The sequence below is a fragment of the Podarcis muralis genome, chromosome 5, assembly GCF_964188315.1.
Source record: "Podarcis muralis chromosome 5, rPodMur119.hap1.1, whole genome shotgun sequence".
Lineage (NCBI taxonomy): Eukaryota > Metazoa > Chordata > Lepidosauria > Squamata > Lacertidae > Podarcis > Podarcis muralis.
In genome coordinates, this window is record NC_135659.1 from 61627858 (window position 1) to 61645893 (window position 18036).

Consider the following 18036-nt stretch of genomic DNA (forward strand, 5'->3'; position numbering starts at 1 on the left):
CATCTCTGGACTATAAAGAATGGTGAGAGAAAGCAGTTAAATGTTTTCACTCACCTTATTCTAAATATTTGCTTCCAGGGAGACATATGCAGAACCCAGTAAAATCATAGCATATAGTTTGGGTTTTCACAGATTCAACATAAAATAGCCTGCTCTCCATCATGTACAATATCTGATACACAGAACTGTTTTTAAAAATTCAAGGGGGTAATGGGTTCAAATAAACGAAAAAGAAAAAACAGGAGTCTTGATGACTTTCTTATGCATCCTATACACTGTTGAATGTGTTAAAGAAAGGATGCCAAGAAAAAAAAAGACACACATTTTTCAAAATAAGTGAATCAGCAGCAGAAACATATTCAGACAGCAATAAGCAGTTGGCTGATCATAATGGCTAGAGCTAAGCTCTCAAAAACGTGTACATTTGGAGCAGCCAAATAGACTAGGTCACCAAGTGCTTCATTTGCAGTATAGGATAAGTTTACCACTTTGACCTCAACACTCTGAAAGAAGCAATACAGTCTTCATGCCTGTAGTACCCAGATCACACAGCCAATTAAGCTTTGGCTAAATTGGCAAATGTGAGTCAAGCTGGACTGGCTTCTGTCCACGGAGGATCTCAAGATATTTTTGCTTTCTAGTTATTGTTCAAAAACACATATGCTAACATCAAAACTGTTACTCCAACCCAGGAGAAATTTGTGTTCTTTCACTAAACCCCAAAGCAGATGTAAAGTGGAAGTCATGTAGACACAAGTAGAGCTATTATAAATAGCAAAAGTCTGAATAAGCCAAGGTTGAAAAGCACATACCTATGCCATGTGTGTGTATGCATGTGTGAGAGAAAGAACCTACAGGTATTTCACTGCTTTTATATTCTTTGCATGGCCTTACAATACTAGTCAAGCAGACCTTGTCCTTGAAGAGGATGCTTGTGAATAGCATTCTCTACACTTTTAACCATCTTAGCACAGATGACGAAGGATCTGGCTTCAGAACACTGATACTCAAAATCAATTTGCAAAGAGATTATGGTTGAAAGTGTTATTGCAACTGTACAAAATGAAAGATGTAAAGCAGATGGCACTCCAACTCACACTTAATACTGCAGTTGCTTTACCTGGGACTGAAAAGCAAAGTCTGTCTTGTGTCTAAATTGGCAATACTGATACATCAGTGAAAACTTGTTTTGCGCACTGGAAAGATATCCTGATTTTGAGATGCACTATTTCTGCTACATCATGTCTTCCAGTTCACACTCTGTTCCTCACTTGTCCTAGGTATATAGAATAAGTAAGATCTAGCAATGGAGAAAGCAGAAAGCAGGGGAAACTAAACGAAGCAAGGAAATGATGGGTCAGGATAAATTAAACCCCTTGTTGGTGGAAGCTGTGTAGTCTGACTTTTGAGGATCTCAGGGAAAGGAGTACTTAAGCCATGACTCTTGGATTGAAAAAGACACTGTGCCAATATATAAAGTCACTTCCACGTTTCTAAAGAATACCTCTCTCAGCCTCCCATCCCAACTTTTCAAAACAGTTGTTCCAGCTTCCAAAAATCTCCCTGAAACCAAGCTTTAAATTTTACGCAAAGCTTCAAAGCAGCATAAAAAGATGGACATTTCAAAACGAATGAGAGTCAGGAAAAAAATGAATGCAGTTCTGCCAACTGGAATCCTATCCTTATCAATAAGCAGCAATAGTATCTACGGCATGAACAGGTAGGGTCTTTCAGAAGACTGAAAAATAGAACAGACCAAATGGTCATTAAAACAAGACTGTGGAACAACCCCAAACATTCAGAGTATTGGAACTTAAAACCCATGATGGATTTCAAACTAATTCATATACTAATTATGTCAAAGGAAATGAAATGTGCAATAATATATTTGTTTTGGATTCAATTAAGCAACAGTTGCCTTAGAAGAATTTCTGCAGCTTTGGAAAACCTATACCATTAGTTAACTATGATTTCCAAGTATCAGCCTCATCCTTATTGCTTTACAACTGCAGTAAGCCTTCAAAAATATATCTTTAGTATGCTGTTAATTTAAATCTAAATGGCTTTCAAATTTGGTTGGGGAGAACGGAATGGCCAGTAGAGACTGTGACGTCAAATCAGTATTGTGTAAAGGTTCTCTTAAAAAAAGAAGAAAGTACTGTACTATTAAAACAGCTAAAGTAAAGGTGGCATTCACAGCCCATGAGTCAAGCCACAACCAAAACCATGTTCTACCCCCTAAGTATATTCTCTTTTCCTTACTCTCTCGCTCTCTCAAAAAAAGTTTCTCTCCCACACCACCATTTAATCTTCACCAGAGGGGACTTCATCTTCAGACCCTTCATCCCCAGATTTGTCTGGAGGAGGACTAACTGATTTCTTCTTTCCTGGAGGACTTTCAGGCTCTTCATCATCATCTTTTGGGGATGGGGTCTTTTCTTTTGATGTCTTTGAAGCTGTGGGACGGCCTCCCTTCCCTTTGCCCTTCACTGGACTAGGTGTAACTGAAGGAAGAAAAGCATCAAAATGTAACAAAGAATCTTACAGTTAGTGTTTTTTTAAAAAAATCAGCTTCTGAGCACATTTTAAAATGTGTTTTTCCTTTCCTAACTTTTCAATCTGGTAATGTAGGAATGAAAACGTATTAGTACTATTGAACTTAGCTTAAATTCCTACAAGATGATGCTTGTCAGGGCTCCAAGAAGTGTGTGGCAGAGGCCCCCTGAGCCTGATCCGGGGGGGGGGGGGGTGTCAGTGATTTATGGGGTTTTGTGCCACCTGTGAGGCAGGAGCTTGGTCTGGACCAAGTGTCTGAACAGTTAGAGGCAGTGGAAGGGGTGCAGGATGCGTCAGGAGCAGAGGAAGAAACTGTTGAGAGGGGCAGGCTGGTAGAATCCCCTCCGTCCCCTTCCCTGTTGTCTCCCAGGACCAGGACGGGTTTGAAGAGACAGGCACAGCGGTGATTTCAGTGTAGAAGTCACAGCTTGTTTGTGTGTACCCTGTCAGGGAAGGGAACTTAAGTGTGGGTGGAGGCAGGGTCATGTGGACGCAACAGTCCAGCTCAGAGCACAAGCCCGGGGAAGGAGTACCAGTTATTCAGTTGCCATAAGTGTGTGTGTGTGTTTGGTGCACCTTGGGAGCTACTCTAGTGCATGCTGTCATTAAAGAATTAAGCTACTGGCTGTTTGTCTTCCTTGGGCTTGGTGTGCTCAGGCCAATGCCCAATTCCTCCTAATAAGAACTGTATTTTTTTTAATTATTATTTAAAAAAGACTTATGAGAGCCTGCTATTGTGTCAGCAATAAAATGTGCCCGCAATGAGGCACCCTCTCCCACATCCTTCTTAAAGGTGCCATTAAAACTTTCTTAGAACTGATGCTCACCATCTTTCTCTTCTCCAAGGGTAAGCAGCCAGTTATGATAAAAGCAAATTTGAAACAGAATGACTTTCACTAAAATCTGAGGGCATCATAGGGTTAGTGTAATGTAAGTTGGGCATGTGGCAATTACATGGTTGTACATACTCCTAAATAATGCACAGCATTTCAAGTGTTGTAACTGATTTTAGGCTGAAAACACAGCCAGCGTGAATGCATTTATTCTAAAATTCTCCTTCAGTATAGCAGCTAAAGGTTAGGAGCGCCATCTCTTCCTTTCTCCTAGAATCATGATACATTTGATATTTAAAGGAACATAACAGTTGGGCATACCCGTTATCAAAGTAATTGTTTAGATAATTTAATCCAAGCCTCCAAAAAAAATTTCCACCCACACTGTGCTTACACTTTTGTTAAGACAAGGTTTAACCAAATGAGTATTTATGCTTTCAGGATGTATGTAGCTTTGTGTACACCTGGAACTGTGCTAAGATTCACCATATTATTTTCACGCCTAATGGAACAAGGGGAATTTATTAGGATTGGTAGGCACGAACATCACCTGTTTTAATCAGCACTGGCAAGTGGTCTGAACACAATATTGGTAACCAAGAAGTCATAGAATCCCATCCTGATACAGCCACTAGCTTCTTTGAAATCAGGAGCATACAAGAACTTTCCAGTAATCAGCTCTACCACATTATACAGACTGCCATGTATGTTAATAGGGATAAATTGCTAGTTGAAAATTGATTGCTTCCTATTCTTTCAAGCACAAGAGATGAAGAGCGGAGAAAACATAAGCACTTGCAAGCAAATTTCCATTATGTTATTCCTAACAGGTGCAAAGGGGAAGCAAGCTGAGCTCACCTGTAGCCTTTAGCCTTGGTTTAGGCATTTTCTTTTCTTTCCTTTCTGGTTTGGATTTCTTAGCCACTTTTTTGTTCTTCTTTTTTGAACTGCCATAGTCACTATCATCATCATCTTCCACAAGGAAGTCTTCATCGCTGCCAGACTCTTCTGTGCAGAGAGAGAGGAATGAAATGTCTCTAAGAAGGGCTGTCCTTGTTCACTTGGAAGAGAGACAGAATGGGGGAGAAAGTCTGGTAGGTTGATCAAGGGATAGAAGTCAGCATTCTTGGCTTCTATATCCTGTAACATACTTGCTAGAACTTGGAGAAATCAGGACTTCTGCGCCTCAGTATTTCCTCATGTAAATCTGCTTTATGACTGGTGACAAGCAGCACAATTATTTAAAACAGCAGTGGCATAGGCATATTTCTCCTTCCCTTAAGAGAAATTACATGGAGGCTCATCCTGACCATTTCCTATGCCAGCTGCTGTAGGTTCTATATGAATTCCCTTCCCAGCCTATGTCTGTTCTCTTGTTCAATATGGTCTTCCATCTTGTAGCAAGCTGTAGAAGTGCCCTCGGAAGCAAACACCAGTAACTTATTATATATGGAATAGCAGTAGCTTACTGCTTCCTATAACAGACTTCCAGGTTTTGAATCCAGATGTCCATGATTCTAGTTCATCAGCTCACTGGGTTTCTCTTGTTTATTTGCACACATTCACAGCAAATATCAAACGGGTCCCCACTTTTCATCATTTAGAGCAAGGGTATGTCAATTTGCACAACAGACAAGCAAGAAAGCAAAATCTGAGGTGCAGGCATTTTAACACATATTGATTTTTAATTGCTAGCCATGTACACAAGGGGATTTGAGGCCCTTTACTGTCTCCTGAAGCCAGATAGGATGGTATCTGTAATCAAAGTGGCCTGTTCAGTTTGTTGTCCAGTGCTGAAGATAAAACAGTGACGAATATGGCAAGTTTGTATCTTACTAATAGAAATATTGACTAAAAGCTCTCCACATGTCCTAAAAGATTTGGACCCTGAACTTGAGGAACAGCATTGTTTTCCCTTCCCTCTTTGTTGTCAACAGCCAAGCTGGACACTAAGTACATTAACAATGAAGTGCATTCAATACTCAAGAAGCAGAAATGTCAAGTTTGCCTACCTTGGCAGCTTAGCCTGGATAGATCAAGCATGGATGTAATTTGTCGAACCCACTCCTATTCTACATTTGTGTGTGCCGTTCGGTGCCACTTACTTTCCTGAAACGATGCCTCCTCCTCTTCCTGGTCTTCCTCCTCACTGCCCACATCATCCATGAGCATTTCTCGCTGCTTGGAAGCAGCTTTGGATGCTGCCTGTCGCTGCTGGCGCACATTTTTCTGATCTTCTTTCTCATCCTCACTGTCCTCTGTTATAAAGTCACCAAAGAACACTGAAGATGGACAGTACAGCACACATTTCCAACTGGGGTAGGGAAGAAACTAGGGGGAAATAAAGGCTTATCTATTCATGACATAATTCAGATTTGCTGAACACTGAACTTATCTGAAAGCTTCTAATTTTCAATCATTCCGAAGTTGTCTCCATGCAAAATACCCATCTGTAATGGTAAATAATGGAACACCCAGCACTGGTTAACCTGCTGCTCTCTACACTGGAAATGGAACTCAGTAGAAGCAGGGCTCCGAAGTGCCTGGCGTGCTCTGGTCCATGGGGTCACGAAGAGTCGGACACGATAAACGACTAAACAACAACAAGAAGCAGGGCTAGTTTTTACATAACATACTGTTCATTTCCCTTCTCTGGCTCTCTCATCTGAGAAAAGGTAGCAAAGCTTTGTGGATAAACATCGATTCTTTCTTTCTTTTAAAAAGGGAAGTATAACCAAAATCAGAACAAAGATGCTAATCAAATGAGGACAGAAAAGGATGGATAGAGCCAGGGCCAGCTCACCCAGGAGGCAAAGTGATGCGACCATGTCAGGCAGCTGGATCCACAGGGGCAGCAGATCCCCATGTAGATCATCATTTACTTGTTATACCTGATGTAGATCTTCACTCACTCCTTCTTCCCTGGCGGGGAGAGGGCTGACATTTTGTGGTTCACCTCAGGTGCCAAAATGTCTTTGGCTGGCTGGCCCAGGGTAGAACAATCCCAACCTTCACCAGGCAGCAAGGCACGAGTTGAGCAGCTGATTGGGCCTGAGGCTGCCAAGTGATAGTGGTGGGACTGGCTCAGGATCCCCCCTCCCCAAAAAAAGCATTATGTTCTGGAGATTTTTGTGGGCATTTCAGCAGGCAGAACACGGAGTTCACCCTTGAAAGAGTGACTTCGCCATAACTCTGTGATCAGAGGTCTTTTTGAGCTCAGAGGGGGAAGCCTTCCCCAGCATAGCAGATTGTGGGTTTGTATTGTGGCCTAAGAAGAGTTACTGATGAGTTGTTTGGGGGGGTTGTTTGTTTGTTTTTTAAATTAACTATTTTCATATAACAAATTATTTCAACAATTGTATTTCCCCCCAGTTTTCCCCCTCCCCCCCACGACTTCCCTCAGTTCCTCTTTCTGGTTTGTTAACATATATTGTTCTCTGCATATTATAAAAATCTCTAAATTATCCATCTATTGTGTTAACAAATAAATTTATGTATGTTTATTCAAAAGTGATGAACGTTTTAATGTACATCCTTTGGCTGAAGGGACTGTGCTAAGCAGCACAGGCTACAAAAAGCTTTGAAGCAAGTCCAGTGAGGAAGCAGAATGTGGAATAATATTTATTCTTCAACAAGTTTAAGTATAACTTGACCAGTCTTCCAGTCACACACCTAATATGTATGGTTGCTTAGATATACCAAGTTGGCTAAATTAAGTAAGAAATGGGCCTTCCCTCAGTTTTCTGAAACAGCATTACATGAAATTGTCTATGTAAGATGTTATGCAGGTGATGACATGTATTCAGGCTACAATCCTAACACCACTTATCTGGGAATAAGCCCTGCTGAATTTACTCTGACTTACTTATCAGTAGACATGGCTAAGCTTGCACTGATCTGAATCCATAGATACAAATATATTGCAGGAAGCTGAAGTTTAATGTAGGCCATGTTGCACGTATCATTGCCTACTGCTTCATGCACAGGTGGGGGACATCTTTAGCTTGAGGTCACATCGGAATGGGTCAAATGCCAGTGATGGGTGGAGATTAAAGGCAAAAGTGAGTGGAGCAATGGATATTACTCTTATAGTGGGCTACATTTCAGGCAAGCAAAAGCCAGAGGTTTCTATTCCTTCTCCCATACCTCTCCATCCTCTAGCATGGAAGCAAGAAGCCTCATCACAGTTCAAGGACGTATTCCACTCAAGAAAGTAGAGTAGAACCAATGAGGCTTGTAGCCTGGGGACAGATTTTGGTCTAGAGAGTGTCTTGAGGGCTAGATAAAGAAGCTCGGAGGGCCACATTTGTCCCCAGCACCTGAGGTTCTCCATCCCTGGCTTAATGTGAATGTGCAGGGCACTTCTGCACACTGCTGAAAACACAGACACTTTGTTCCTCCCTTGCTTCTACTAGGAAACAAACTATGGGCTCGCTAGTTATGTCATGTGAATCATGCGTCCCTGGTTTTTCTCCAAACACACCATAAATGGTAAACCAAGAACAAACCTTTGCTTCTGTTCATGGTTTCTTTGGAGAGGAACAAACCACGAGCCAATACAAGCCAGAGCACAGCTTGTTTCCCGGAAACATGGCAGAAGCAGGAGAGGAAAGGAGAAAAGTGAAGTGCCCATGATTTCAGTAGCGTGCACCCAGCACAATGCTCAGTCCCACTGAACCATGATTTTAACTATGGCTGAATGTGACTTGCAAACCAGGTCATAGTGAGTTACTTGATTTACACAGCCTTTACCTGCAGCCCTTTTCCTGGATTTGGAAGTTGCTCTTTTGTTCTTGTCAGGTTTCACTTTTTTCCCTTTTTTGTTCTTTTGAGAACTCTCATAGTCACTATCAGCTTTGCCATCATCTGCTCCTAAGTCATCCTCACTGCCAAAATCTTCATCTGAGGAAAAAATGGTGATAAAAGTTATTCTTAGCCTTCTACTGCAGGGAAGCACAATCAGAAATGGTAGACTATTCCAGGCTTTAATGCTAAAGACCAGTGAGCAAGCGCAGAACAAAGGAAAGTGCATTTGATACTGTTACAGACAATTTAGAGAAGAACACAGTCAACATTTCTGAGAGAAGCAATGGCAGGGAAAAGAACTCCAGTTGGTTATCTATATAGTAAGATGCATAACTTACCCGCTGAGTGAGAATCATCTCTCTTTGTCTTCATATCTTTTTCTGAGTCTTCACTGTGAAAAGGAAAATTAGTAGATCTAATTCAAGTACAACCATGAAGATTATTTTATTATTAGTGCATTCTGAGGTAAAGGAGGAAAGCAGCTAGGTTGTTTCATCTGAACAAAAAGACCTGACTGAATTTATTAATTCTATTCAGTTTATTATCTACTCCAGGAATAAAAAGATATCTACTAAAGTACTTTTATACTGCATCATTCAGACAACAAGCAATTTTGCTTAATTGCTGAAGCAACTCTTGTGCTTCCCAAGTTGCAAGGAGGGAGAATTCTGAAGGAAAAAAATCCAAATTTTAACTATAAAATCTGCATAGCAATGGTATTTATCTTTGAAGTTTGCAACAATCCCCTACTACTCTACCAGCTTATAAAAAATCCAAAACCCATTTCAGAGGAAAGGCAAGAAGTCCAGAATAAGAGAACCACAATTTATTTGAAAAAAAGCTGAAGTGCTTTTATTGAAACACACAGTATAGGGCACTATATTTGTCATTTTCTGTGTATATATAAAAAATCATTTTTCCTAGTCATCCAAACTAAGTTGGAAAAGTGTATAGGTCCTCAAGTTAAAGCCACCTATATAACAAACTTAAGTAGCAGGGAACTTGCTTACCTATCCTCCTGAGAATTCTTTCCAGACCGCCTCTTATTTTTTGCTTCCCTTGGTGATGAACGAATTTTCTTGGCTGGAGGGGCTGAATCTCTGCCATATTCTTCATCTATATTGTAAGTGGGATAAAACAGGTGTTGTGGATGATTACAGGTTTGCCAGTCAGTATAATTAAATGGTATAACCATGAAAGATTAGCACTAAGCACAGCATCCTGCTAAAATGCCATGAAACAACTGAAAATCGGGGCTGCTGAAAACCTAGTAGTCTTTTAGATTGGATTTGATGATTCTCTGCAATTATTATGGTTCATTTTAAGTTGGCTGTATTTTAATTAGTTTGGATATGGAATGCAAGTAATGCCTATTAAACAGCAATTTATGAGGTTTTTAAAATAAACTCATACTTAGAGGAAATTAACACTCAAGAGAATATTTAAAAGCCCCAGTAAAATAACATGGCAGTTTCGTTGAGTTTGGATTTGATATCCCGCGTTATCACTGCCCTAAGGAGTCTCAAAGCGGCTAACATTCTCCTTTCCCTTCCACCCCCACAACAAACACTCTGTGAGGTGAGAGGGGCTGAGAGACTTCAAAGAAGTGTGACTGGCCCAAGGTCACCCAGCAGCTGCATGTGGAGGAGCGGAGACGAGAACCCAGTTCCCCAAATTACGAATCTACCCTTTGAATACAGATCTCTTTAACTCCTCAATTTCTCTGTCTGGGAGACTATCTGGTTTATATCCAAATAGCAGTGAGCAGTTGTCAATTGTTTTTACAACCGCTTTTATACACAGGTGAACAGTAGTGTCATACAATAAGGATTTCTCAAATTATCAGGGTTTCATGTGAAGAATAATGATGGATGCACCACAGTATTTTGCCCACTGCTCCCAATCCACTGCAACTTGAAGCCACAGTGGACCTCTGGATGTGGTGTGCTCTACGGCACACTCAGTTCATATAAAGTTTCCTGGAGGAGGAACAATATACAATACTTAATAGTTGGCTGCAATACTGAGAGCTGCCCTAGGAACCTGTTGAGTGATGGTGCATAAAGCATATCAATTAATACAAAGGAAGGTAGAAACTGAAATACAGGTTTCACAACAATACTGCACTTATGCCTACTGCCACAGTCTGTCTGTCATGATGAATTTTATTGGGGTATGTTTTTGGGGTTTTTTTAAAAAATAAAGATGGTAAATGGTTAAGGGTTGTATCCAATGCTAGTCCTAGTCAGAGTAAATCCACTGGAGTTAATGGACATGAATAATTTACGTTCATAAATTTCAATGGGTCTACTGTGAGCAGGATTAGCATTGGATACAAACCTAATTCATAAGCCAAACTACAATAGGTAAGAGCTCGACAGACACACAAACAGCTGGTTGGCTTTAAATGCCTTGGTAAGTTCTTGTTGTTCCTTGATTGGTGAAGATCTTGCACAAGTTATAACTGAATAGCCAACAAAACAAAATTAGAAACAACATAGGATAGCACCATATTTTGTTTTCATTAATTACCACCATAGCAGCTTCATTCATCAGACAGTAACAGCATGTGTGCTTTCCAAGAAAGGAAGAAAAAAAATCCTGTAGAGGTTCCAGAAACATTAATATAATTCACTTGCAGTACTCCAAGAAGGAAGAGAGCCTCAGAGGAATGGAAATTAAAAAGCCACATGCTAAAACAACGTGTTGACCAAACTAGCAACTCTCAAATACCTATTCAAGATAGCACATCTGCATCACCCCTTGCTAAAACATTATGCTTACTGTTTGGCTGAATAAAACTACACAGCTTAGAAGCACCCTTGCTCTTTAAACCATGCAGTGCCCATTACTTTAAGTAGTTGCCAAAGACTGTCAAGAGATTTAAACTTACCTGCATCATCTGACTCCTGAAACTGTGAGTAGTCCACCACTTTTCTGTTCCTAGAAGGGCAGAAATACAGAAGTTTAAGCAGACTGAAATGTTATAGCATCTACAATTAATGTTAATAACAAAGACTCCTTCACCAATATACTGCTTTCCTAGACTAGATTTCAATCCGTCATACCGCTTTAAAGAGGCATCCAAATGACACAGATGGGATACTCTTTGGTTCCTGAAGGAAGCAAGAAACTTCAGGCAGCAACCTTTGCTACTGATGACTGTATACACCCATTTTTAGAGATGACTGAAGTTATAGCAAATGGCCTGTGGAAGAGGCTTTGCAATGCTGCTAAGTGTGCCCACAATACTTCCAGATTAGACAACATGAGGCCTCAGCTTTCCTCTTCCCCCACATAGCTCCTAAGCTGTTGACAGTTCAAACCTTAATCACCTGGCCATAGCCTTAGTTTGGGGGATGGTTGTTCAGGACTGGTAACATAGGAAGCTGCTCAGCCAGTCCCTAACCTGGACTGCCATGCAAAGGGGAAAGGGAGGGAGAAAGAGGGTGTGTGAGAGAGATTGTGCATGCGCACGCAGGCACACACAGTATCTATGCAGGGTCTCCCTCCCCTTTTGAAGGATGGAGAGGAAATTGGTTCCACTGTGATCTATTTATATCCTGCTACTCCATGGGCTCAGAATGATTTACAACAGTTTTTCTAAACGCCCAGGGGTTCCCACCTATCTTTTGCTTTCTAGTCTACTGAAGCTTTAAACAATTTCCAGTTTCCTATTCATACGAGATAGTTTAAGTAGATTTCTGGAAAAGGGAACTAGAAAATACATCAATGAGAATTTTGGAATTAAAAAATATTGATAAGAAATAGGCTATTTTGAAAAATTAACTCAAGCTATTGATGCACACTACTTTAAGAGAAAAGTGGCATACAGCTGATACTTAACCATTCTAAAACTAAATGAAAAGAATCTTTGATGTTGGAAATGTGCATCTTCTGATGAAATGTTCTTATCTGGCAGGGATGCTCTAAATGCAGACACCCAATTTAATTGTATGCAGTCAATTCACAACTTAAGCACATCTATCTTGCATGAATTTAGCTTTACATGCTTAGCTGATATAACATTGAAATTAAGGTGGGGGGAGCTGGCAATCCTACCCACCATTTCACTCATCTTGGGAGAGCATGTTTGGACTATATGTGATTTCGGCTTTATGTACTATCCCCAGAACATAATCCTAGCATGTTGAGAGTTGACTGTATTACAGTACTTGCTCATATAATTGTAATGGTAATATTTGATGAATATGAAAACTGGACATGGTAAAGAAAATGAAGTTAAATATATATATTACACCCACTTGCCCCACACTTGATGTCATGTGTAGGGCAGGTCGATGCAGTTAAGATTGGCTGTGCAACCTAGTTCCCTGTGGAGAACTTGATCACAAAACTAATCCCTGAAAAAAGGAGAGCTGAAGTCTCTGACCATCAGCTTCAAGCATGATGGAGTTCAAGCCTGCAGGATCAGTTGGGTAACTGAGTTTCCCATGGGAAACTCAAATCACACAGCTAATTTCTGTAGAAAGCTCCTTGCGCTGCAGTTTCCAAGCAGCTGGCCACCAGTTGGCTGTCAAACCCTTGGGAAGTGCTGCGCAAAGGGCTTTGACAAGTGGACATGACAGCCCACCTACCATTCATTTGAGAACATGTTTTTGACAGATGGATTGTCCTACCCACCTGTCAAGTTGGTCCACATGAGGGGGACCAATAAGGATTTGGCCCAACAGGACAAATAGTTCCCCACTCTTGACCTAGCCTTATTATGCAAGACTTTGGAGTATGTTTTAAACAGTAGGCACCTGTTGCCGAAAATCAAGCAAGCCTTAAAAAATGAATTAACTAACTCAAGTGAATTGAGAATACCTCAACAAAATTACTACTGTACTTCACTTACAATGATGTTGCCAAGCACTCTTTACTCACTTTATGCTTTGTATCACTACAATGAACAAAGCTAATTTGGGAATAAAACTGAGGAGTCAATTCTAGGAAAATAGCAAAATAAATATCAGAATGACCCAGATAATTTAATGTAGTTGTTGTGTTCATACCTCACATCATCTTATTTCTTAAACTTATTGGCCCTGTTCAAACCTAACACCAGCTGTTAAAGTTACTATCTGCATAATTATTACTGAGCTAGGAAAGGCATGCTTTCTTCCTCTAAGGCAGGCATGTTGAAAGTCCATTTTGGGGGCCTAATCCAGCCCACTGGTCAGTTTAATCTGACCCTTGTGGCAGTTTATATCCTGAGGTAAAATCCTAAAAAAACCTCAGCAACTTCAATCCTAAAAAAAAGTTTAACAACTTTGGTCGGCCCTTTACTTCATCAAATCTGGCCCTCTCAAAGATGTGAATATACAAAAGGAATCAAAATATTTTTAAATAAAAAAATAAATTCAATTTTCACAATTAAAAGCACTACATTTCTTAAATATTTAATAGTTTAGATGTAATCAAGTTACCCACTGCAGTTACTCTCTAAACTGAATCGGTGCTACTATCTGATACAATGAGCTGAAAGAGGCTTTTCCAAGCAAATGGAGATTCAATCTGACACTTTCTCAAATATGGGTATTTACACTTTGCCTGCCAAATATAGGCTTTTCATTTACACCAAATGAAACTGTTCTAGTCTGCCCAGTAACTTTCTACCTGTTAGTCATTTGCATTTCATTTTTGTTTGCTACTTCATTCTTATGACAGTTGAGTTCGACCAAGGCAAAGTGAACTTAAGATGGTTTTCAAAGTAGAAATATTCCTTTGATTTCAAACAGTGTGGGGCTTACTGTAAGTGCTGATCAGCTGATCGGGAACTCAACAGCACAGCTGCTGGGCTTGCTATAAAGCTGACAATCCTTGCTTGGATGCAAAGCAACAGCCCTTAGTAATCTAGATTGTACATTTGAAGGTGCACCTTTCCCTGCCCCATACCTCATATCACATATGATATTAGATGCAAGGCAGATGGATATGGTTTTGGGGAAATGGTCTCAAAAGCCAAATTAGGACCTCTTCTGGGCCTAGCTTGGCTTATAGGATGGTGGTTCCCTTGCACTGTCATTTGGAGATATTTTAAAGGGATTCCCTCTATAGGTGAAAGCATGCAAAACGTACAGTGTGACAAAGATGAAATGTCTGGTTGAATCCAGTGTAAATAATGCATGTTGATCTTGAATACGGCAAATATCAGAATTATTTTCCCATGCTGCACTATTTCTTACATTAAAAAAACTGAAAAGCATTCTAAAATAGAAATGTTTCGTAAGAGTATGTTCTTTTTTTAAAAAAAAAAAAACTATTTCCACCGCAATGCTGGGGGTGCTGGAGGACAGGGACACAACTGTGGGCTCATCCTGAGCTTAGTGCTGCAATATGAGGGAGGGGCAAATCATACTGGGGTCCATGTTGCTCAGGAGGCTGGTCCATGCAGCGCTGTGGCAACCAGCTGGCATGTAAGGATGAGGCAGCCGTTGAACATCCCACACCTTCTTCTTTGGCTGCATTTATTTACTAGCTTCACAAGAGGCTTCAATCTTTTTTACTAGAAGACTTCTAAAATATTTTTTTATTATTATTATTTATATCTCGCCTATTATCCTGACAGGGACTCAATGTCTCCATTGTTAATGAAAGCACATACATATGTTTGTGTACTAAATTTTGTTTAATAAGTAAACATATTAAATCTATTGTGTATTTAAATAACATTAACTATGTTACAAATACTTTAATTTATGATATGGAAATGTAATTCAGTGTGTGGCCTGCAGGTTCTGTGTCAAAGTACTCTTGCAACCCACTTTGTCTGAGAGGTTGGACCGCTCTGTTCTAGAAGACCATGGGAAGGATCCTGACTTATTAAACAAAATAAATGTTGGCTACATCCACCCATTTTAAACTGACATCATAAATGGCAAACAACTTAATACAAGCATAACAAAAGTAATTAACCTTAGCAAGAATACACATGCAAACCACCAAGACTACTTGTATTTTTGGATGCAGCAAAGGCATTTGACATGGTAGAATGGAAGGATTTTGTAGGGAAACTTTATTTTCAACCTAGACTAAAGCTATTTATATATTCCTTATGTTCAGCATGATAGAAAATGAGGTTTGCTAAGTAATTCACTTCTTAAAAAATGGACAAAGGGTGCACTTTATCCTCACTGCTATTTGCACTTGCACACTTGCAATTGAAACACTTTACAATGCAGTTCACTCCATTTGCAAAATAAGTGGCAGTCAGGCATACTAATCTCAAATCAAAATCTTGTTACATTCACATGGTGCAATGTTATCCATGGAGTAGCTTTGTGAGCGCTTGCCTGTATCATTCCAATTAATAACTAAATAAAGACACTTTATTTTTGTAGCTGAAAATCAACCCACAAAAGTCTGACTCAGGCTTCCAACTCTAACCCCACTTACCCAGGAGTAAGGTTCACTGAATCCAAAGGATTTACATTTGAGTAGACATGGTTAGGGCTGTGCTGTTAATCATAATCAGTTCATCAATGTTGGACAATGTCTATACAGCATCAAAGTATAGGCTCTAATAATCCTATGAGGTATCTGGGAAGTAATTAATAATATAATAAGCAGGTTTTGGCTGGCCTTAGTAGTGAAGCCAAAAGCTATGGACACCAAAGACAGACCCTTTCTCTGCCTATTGTGGTGCTCTACAGCTGAGACAGCCCCCTGACACTCTCCTTCAGGAAAAGGGGGCAGAAAGCATGCTGGCCGGACTGCTGCTTTTGCTGAGGCACATCCTCATGGAAGCAAGACAGTGGCACCAGAGGCTGTGTATCAAGACATGCCTCAAGCAGTGCACTGCAGAAGCAAGGCCCTGAAAGAGACTGAGTACTAGACCAGTCACTTGCTGATGTGTGCACCCATTCATCAGTGTGTGTCTATGTCAGAAAGCAAGCAGAAGAGGGCAGCATCAACAGCAGGGTGGCAAATTACTTACCTGCAAGCAGATACATTATGAATTTTAAAAAAACAAAAACATTTCCTATGCCTTGGCCCAAGTATCCATATGTCATGAATTTTAAACCCTTATTATATGATAATATTTGTGAAGTCACCAAATGGCTTGAAAACTGCACTAAGATTTCTGGAGCCTTACTAGATAATATTAACAATGTGTAAGCTTCTACTCAGAAGTAAGCCCCACTGAGTTCAATGGGACTTGCTCCCAGAAATGTGTGTATAAGATTGCAACCTAACAGCACAACATGTGTCCATTCAGAAGCCTTGTCCATTCAATTCAATGGACCTTGCTCCCAAGTAACTGGGTACAACTACCACATAAGCATAACTAGACAAAAAAAAATGCAGTAATTTTATAAGTATCTATCATATTGGGTTGAGGGGGACAAGTACCACACTGATATCCTGCTGCCCAAGGATCCACAAAACCCTGGAGCCAGCCCTGCTCCTGCATTATTGCATCCCATGGAGAGAATGGGGCTCCAATCCCCTGTAAACCATCATGCTCATTAGGCCTGTCACTCACTTTTAATCCAACCTAGCTCACAGGGTTGTTGTGAGAATATAGGGACACACAAGCATGCCAAACTCAGCTCCTTGAGGGAAGAATTTGGTTATAAATGCCACAGATACTGACATTCAAAGACACAATTAAACACACAAGTTCTTCTTTTCCAGGCTTGCTACAGTCCAAAAGAAGCGCAGCAGGCGTCTAAAAACGGCGTTTCTTGTCTACTTAAATGAAGCCACTGCTGCAAGATGCATCATTTCCAGCCCCTCACGAAATGCACTGATTGCAAACACGCCCGCCTCCCCACTAGGGAGCACTCCCTTGGCTCTACGAACCCTGTCCTCTGGCGAGCGAGCTCCCGCCCCCACGCCGATGTGCTAGCCACACTGTACAAAAAGATACAGAAAAAAGCACGTCGCCCCTGCAAGTTGCAGCTCGGAACACGGAGGCGCAGCAAAGGGCCGTGCCTCTCCGTCACCAGATTCCTCCGGAGGAAGCGCGCAAGTGGCTCTCCGGAGCCAGCGGCGCGCGTGAGAGGCATGCCTCCCGTCCACGCTTTCGCGGGCGACGTGCACGAAGCAAGCCTCGGGCGCAGCCACCCCTCCTTCCCCCGCAGAGACGTGGACTTTGCTTGCGCTAACCTTCAGGGGCAGCATTGCATCCTGTAGGGAAGGGACCTGCAGGGCGGCGGCGTGCGATAGCCTCCCGCTCCCCCCCCCCCCACCGCCGAGCAGCAGCAGCAGCACGCTGCATGCCTGCACACGCCCCTCCCCTCTCTCCCGCCATTCCCGACTCCAGGCCGCCTCCCCTCCCCTCGCGTGGGACCAGGCCCGGGGCATTCGCTCCTCCGCCGAAGGGCCGTGGGTGGCCTGCGGGAGCGAGGGCCGCCAGAGCCAGCCGCGCAGGCCTCACGCCGCTCGCGAAGGAGACTCACCTGACGGGCCTAGACATCTCGGCGGTTTAAACGGAGGCCCTGAGGCGGGCACGGGTGCCTAAGGAGACGAAAGAACCGAGCCCGGTCGGCGCCGTTCTCGCTCGCCCTCCCGGGGGCCGTCAGTCCCCGGGTCCAGCGACTCAGGCCGCCGCCCCGCACCCCAGATCTGGCTCCTGTGCGCCGTCAATCGCCACCACTCGCCTCTCCCCCCTGCAAAATGGTCGCACTTCGTCCAGTAGAGGGGATGCGCCGAGCTGAGAGGGCGGTGCAACCTATTCGGCTGGCATCTCCTCCCTACGCTTCTCGTTGGCTGCCTCGCAGCGTCGCCGCGCCCCATTGGCCTGTTCGAACGATCACGGAAGCGCTGCCCCGCCTCCTTCCCTGCGAGCGGGAGGAGTGAAGGCGGTGGAGGGGAGCTCCTTGCTAAAGCT

The 18036-nt window shown here is 42.0% G+C and overlaps 1 protein-coding gene across 2 annotated transcripts; it reads right to left on the minus strand.

Annotated features, from left to right (window-relative positions):
• Window positions 1-1536: 1536 nt before the first annotated feature.
• NUCKS1 (nuclear casein kinase and cyclin dependent kinase substrate 1) lies at window positions 1537-17859 on the minus strand. 2 transcript variants are annotated; one of them, XM_028734347.2, is made up of 8 exons: window positions 17606-17859; window positions 11089-11138; window positions 9206-9311; window positions 8534-8586; window positions 8142-8291; window positions 5495-5647; window positions 4248-4397; window positions 1537-2504 (listed from the first exon to the last, which is right to left on the minus strand). In XM_028734347.2, exons 1-8 carry the CDS (start codon window positions 17620-17622, stop codon window positions 2305-2307), a joined length of 879 nt encoding a protein of 292 aa, XP_028590180.1. In that variant the 5' UTR covers window positions 17623-17859; the 3' UTR covers window positions 1537-2304. The 2 variants fall into 2 exon arrangements, with proteins under 2 accessions (XP_028590180.1, XP_028590181.1); XM_028734348.2 differs by lacking the exon at window positions 4248-4397.
• Between the last annotated feature and the right edge of the window lie 177 nt (window positions 17860-18036).

Bases quoted from the DNA above. Each gene is read 5' to 3' on its own strand.
- NUCKS1 (XM_028734347.2), bottom strand. The intron at 8,292-8,533 runs GTAAGTTATGCA...TTTTTTCCTCAG, and splicing joins AGATGATTCTCACTCAGCGG to ATGAAGATTTTGGCAGTGAG. The intron at 2,505-4,247 runs GTGAGCTCAGCT...TTCTTCCTTCAG, and splicing joins ACCAAGGCTAAAGGCTACAG to TTACACCTAGTCCAGTGAAG.